The sequence below is a fragment of the Labrus bergylta genome, chromosome 14, assembly GCF_963930695.1.
Source record: "Labrus bergylta chromosome 14, fLabBer1.1, whole genome shotgun sequence".
Classification (NCBI taxonomy): Eukaryota; Metazoa; Chordata; class Actinopteri; order Labriformes; family Labridae; genus Labrus; species Labrus bergylta.
In genome coordinates, this window is record NC_089208.1 from 25,932,563 (window position 1) to 25,937,411 (window position 4,849).

At 42.9% G+C, this 4,849-nt stretch overlaps 1 protein-coding gene across 2 annotated transcripts; it reads left to right on the forward strand.

Annotated features, from left to right (window-relative positions):
- Positions 1-129: 129 nt before the first annotated feature.
- Positions 130-3,041, forward strand: crx (cone-rod homeobox). 2 transcript variants are annotated; one of them, XM_065963281.1, is made up of 3 exons: positions 130-556; positions 1,521-1,681; positions 1,875-3,041. In XM_065963281.1, the coding sequence occupies exons 1-3, from the start codon at positions 460-462 to the stop codon at positions 2,511-2,513; spliced, it is 897 nt and encodes a 298-aa protein (XP_065819353.1). In that variant the 5' UTR covers positions 130-459; the 3' UTR covers positions 2,514-3,041. The 2 variants fall into 2 exon arrangements, with proteins under 2 accessions (XP_065819353.1, XP_020484958.1); XM_020629302.2 differs by having other exon boundaries at positions 131-556; positions 1,530-1,681.
- Positions 3,042-4,849: the final 1,808 nt, after the last annotated feature.

A 4,849-nucleotide genomic window follows, 5' to 3' on the forward strand; every position in this document is an offset into this window, starting at 1 on the left:
GTGTGTGTGTGTGTGTGTGTGTGTGTGTGTGTGTGTGTGTGTGTGTGTGTGTGTGTTCCTGTGTGTGGTGGGAGGGGTTTGCTGGAGCCACTTGCTGCCTCTAATTAGCAGCGTGTGCCGGTAAAGAAACTCAGTGGAGCATCTCTCCAAGGCGCAGAGGCGATCCAGGGACCACTTCACCTGTGTGATGACTTCACTGTGACAGTCAGTCTTTGTTCGGGTGTTCAGTGCGCAACAGTGCGCTCTGATGCTCAGCTGACACACACAGAAAGATCTGTAACATCACGGAGAGGGGGAAAAAAAGAAAAACAGTTTAGGTTTCTGAGAACTTCTCTCCGCAGCCGGTTTGAATCGGACGCACAGACTTGTTGCCTCAGCAGCGCTCTGAGGAGGCCCTCGGCTGTTTATTGCGTGTCCGACATTCAAGTCAGCGACAGGACTTAAAAGCCAGCTGCAAGGATGATGTCCTACATAAAGCAACCCCATTACACAATGAACGGGTTAAATTTGCCCGGCCCAGGGATGGATGTGCTGCACACAACTGTCGCTTACCCATGTAAGTACCAAATGTTTCTTTTAGCAAAGTTTTCTGTTTTGTTTTGATTACATATTTGTCTGCCATCTTTTCTCCTCATTTAGAGGAAACAATATTCGAGCCACAGTGGTGCGTAAAGACGCGCAGGCTGTGCGTAACGCTGTAAAGCACAAACTTGTATAACAATGATAACATGGTAAGATTTTGTAAAATGATCATTTATCTAAACTAAAACTATCCAAAGAAAGATGGATTATGTGACGGGTATTTTCTTATACTTGACTGATCATTTAAAAAGAATGTAACCCTTACTTTGTTCATAAATCTACCGTCACATTTATCATTTATCAGTACAGAAAGGTTACATTTACAAAGAGGAAGATTGTTTGAAAAACAATTGAAGTTGAAGCGGATATAATCAGTGTTGTGTTCAGGGTCTGACAGCAAACAGATAACATTTGACGATCGACTTTTTAACGTTTTTTATTGTTGTTTTTCTCTGCGTGTCACATTCGCCATTAGAGAATCAGAATTCGTTATCTCTGAAATATCTAAACTGAATCTGTATTCATACTTACTTTGAAGAAATACATATAAACATCCGTCTATGCAGGGCAGTTAGATCATTCTGACTCAAACTATATTTAAATGAATTAAATGTAAACAAGCAACTTTTGGGGAAACTATAAATTTGACAAAGAAAAACAGGGACTCTTGTTATTATCTTTTTAAACTATAAATAAATAAATATTATGGGTCCATATTGGTCACAATCAACCTTAAGGAAATCAGGATCAGTAAGATTAAATTGCTCTGTGAGGTATCCTCACTCAAACTGCTGGACAACAATAAAAACATCTAAATAATCACTTGAGAGCAGTATCCTTTATAATCTGAGCCTGTCTTAATACTTGTGTCTTTTCTTTGTTATCAAAATCAGCACAACATAATTATGATAAAAATCCTCTCTCCTTTCAATGTGTTGTCTTTGCAGCCACTCCCCGGAAGCAGCGCCGGGAGCGCACCACCTTTACCCGGACACAGCTGGACATCCTGGAGGCCCTGTTCTCCAAGACCCGCTACCCAGACATCTTCATGAGGGAGGAGGTGGCCCTGAAGATTAACCTGCCCGAGTCACGTGTGCAGGTTAGAGAGAAGTAGGCTCGAGCCAAGATGGAGGCCGATCTGTTCAAAGTTTCTGGTTTACTAGTTACAAAAGACATCCTGTTAAGTTTAAAGTCTAAAACATGTTTGTTTTAATAACTGAAGCTGCACAACTTGAATGTTTGACACTTGTTTCCTGTACTGACCTGCTGCATGTTTTTCTTTGTTTCTCCAGGTTTGGTTTAAAAACCGCCGTGCAAAGTGCCGTCAGCAGCAGCAGCAGAGCAGCGGTCAGTCTAAGCCCCGCCCACCCAAAAAGAAGGCCTCTCCCGTTCAGGAACCCACTGCCCCTGATCCTCTTCCTAACCCGTCTGGATCCTACAGCCCCTCTTCGGCTCAGTCCGGCCCCAGCCTGGCCCCGAGCTCCAGCAATGGAAACACGGCTGTGTCCATCTGGAGCCCGGCCATCTCGCCACTGCCCGACCCCTTGGCCTCCTCCTCGGCCCCCTGCATGCAGCGTCCCTCTCCTTACCCCATGAGCTACGGCCAGCCATCAGCATACACCCAAGGCTACGCCAGCACCACCTCCTACTTCACCGGCCTGGACTGCAGCGCCTACCTGTCCCCCATGCACTCGCAGCTGTCAGGCACCGTGGGGGCCCTCAGCCCGATCACTGTGCCCTCGATGGGGGGCTCCCTGAGCCAGTCCCCCGCCTCTCTGTCCTCACAGGGCTACAGCACGGCCTCCTCCCTGGGCTTCACCTCTGTGGACTGCCTGGACTACAAGGACCAGCAGGCCTGGAAGTTGGGCTTCACCACAATGGACTGTCTGGACCACAAGGACCAGAACTCCTGGAAGTTCCAGGTCCTCTAAAAGGGCCGAGTCGAGTGAGAGAAAGAGCGACACAGATCAGCCACAGAGGACTCTTTTCAGTCTGTTTGTTTGTGAGATGTGTTTGTTTTCCAAAGGCGACCTCTGTAGAAACAGTTTATCAGATGAAGGGACCCGAGGCTGTCTTCAATACTGCCTGACTGAAAACCAGACCTGTCCTCTTCTTCATGCTGTGTTTAATAAGAGAACAAAAGCCTTTCAAGAGTTAGTAGGAAACACACTGAGCCATCTGAATAGGACTGTCTGATTCAGATACAAACACACTTTTCATTTTGTTGTAAACTTAGAGAGGAGGGAGAGCTGCTTTCACAGGAGACAGCTCGGAGTTATTTATTCTTATGTTATGCTATTTAAATTTGTAATTTGATTTTGTTTAGATGAGCATTGTTTTGAGCGTTTATGTGGCGTATTTCAGTGTTAGTCTTTAGTGTTATCACCCCCAATCTGTTTGATGGAAAAGTCCGATCTTCTGTTTAAGTTGTGTGAAATATTAAAGTGAAATATTCTTTACACTTTGTGATCACTGAGGTTTTGTTCTCATTGAGTTACAGTTTGTGTTGGGTTGGTTCGACTGATGCACATGTCGTAGGTCAGTATGAAGAGTGTTAACAGTGTGGACTTAAAGTAGCCATGTTGCGTTCAGGTCCGGACCCATCATGTTTGTCATACGGCCTGCATGGCTCTCACTGCTCCATCTTGGTTATTTTAGCTGATCTGATTCTGGGAGTGTCCCCAATCCTCTTAACCTCCCTTCAGCAATGCCCTAAGTGAATTAGTTAGGATTATTGCCCTATCCCCCTCTGTCTCTCTCTGTCTCCTCACCCATCTCCTCCTCCTCACCCTTCCTTTCCTGGCTCTCTCCTCCTCTCTTTCTCAGCCTTTTTCTATCTTAGTCCACCTTTCCTGCAGGCGCTCTCTTCTACAGCTACACCTGTTGTGTCTCAGGCGGTGTTGAGGAAACTGTCATCTTCACAGGTTCTCAGGAGGATACACACAGCAAATCTACCAGCAAACTTTGAAAAAGAAAATCAAATAAAAGAAGGCTAATACATTTGGTTTGGAATGATCACAATGTTTAATTCAAAAAATAAATGTATGCAAACAAAGGTTTCATTCTACTCAGTTTATTGTAAAAACTCGTTTGGAAGATTGAAAATTTGTGGTGGAGCAGCCTTTGAGCGTCTCATTAAAGAAAAACATTCAGAGATCTCAAGAGTAAAGTTTAATATGACAATGCTCAGGCTGGGGCGCTGGTAGGGCAGTGGGTAGTGTGCACGTCCCATGTACGGAGGCTGTAGTCCTCCAAGCCGGCGGCCCAGGTTCAAATCCAACCTGTGGCTCCTTTTTCACATGTCATTCCCCACTCTCTCTCTCTCTGATTTCCAACTCTATCATCTGTCCTATCTCTCTAATAAAGACACAAAAAGCCAAAAAATAAATCTTAAAAAAATAAATCTTAATAAAAAAACAATGCTCAGGCTATCTCAGGCTATTCTGAATAGACTCACTTTCTTAGAGTCTTTTCAACGCCCTGATACTCCTGATAATATGACACTGACAAAAGAAGTAAGTAATTATTCAGTTATTTATGAACACGATACTAAAGTGTAACTCCACAAGATGCTCTACCTCTTCATTTTGACACAGACAGCTGGATGATGTTTAGATATTCACCCAGTTAGTCAATAAGTAACATATGAACTAACCACAAACAAAAATTACAACTTCCCGCATTATTATGATTTATTTTGTAAAATCCTGAATACAAAGAAATAATTTTTTGGTTTATTGAAAGAATAAAACACCTGTTCACAGGATGAATATAAAATATATACACATAAATTATGATATTTTCCATAAAAAGTACAAAAAAACACTTTGTTCCAGAAAACCTCTTAGGTCAGCACCATAAAGACCTCGACATGTAGAAAAGGAAATAATCCCTTGAGGTTATCACAAAGGAAAAACTGTGAATAAACAGATTTTCAAAATGATCTGTCAACAACTAGAACAATGAAGAACAAAGAATTCGACCTGGCAATAAATTATCTGTAACTTTAGAAGTTAACTTCACAACAAATGTCAAAAAAGTGATTTATCAGCTGGGATTACTTTGCAGATATGAACGTAGTTTAACACACAGCAAGCTTTGCTTGCATGTGTTGTTCACTCATTTCAAACAATTCACTGTTACACGTGCACCTCAGAAAGCACAGCCTGTATTTAAAAACAACAGCACAGTTTAATAAACCCTTTTTTTCTCCTGACAGTTGTTTTCCATCAGCACAGAGGTTCCCCTTCTTTCCACCCCCACCGCT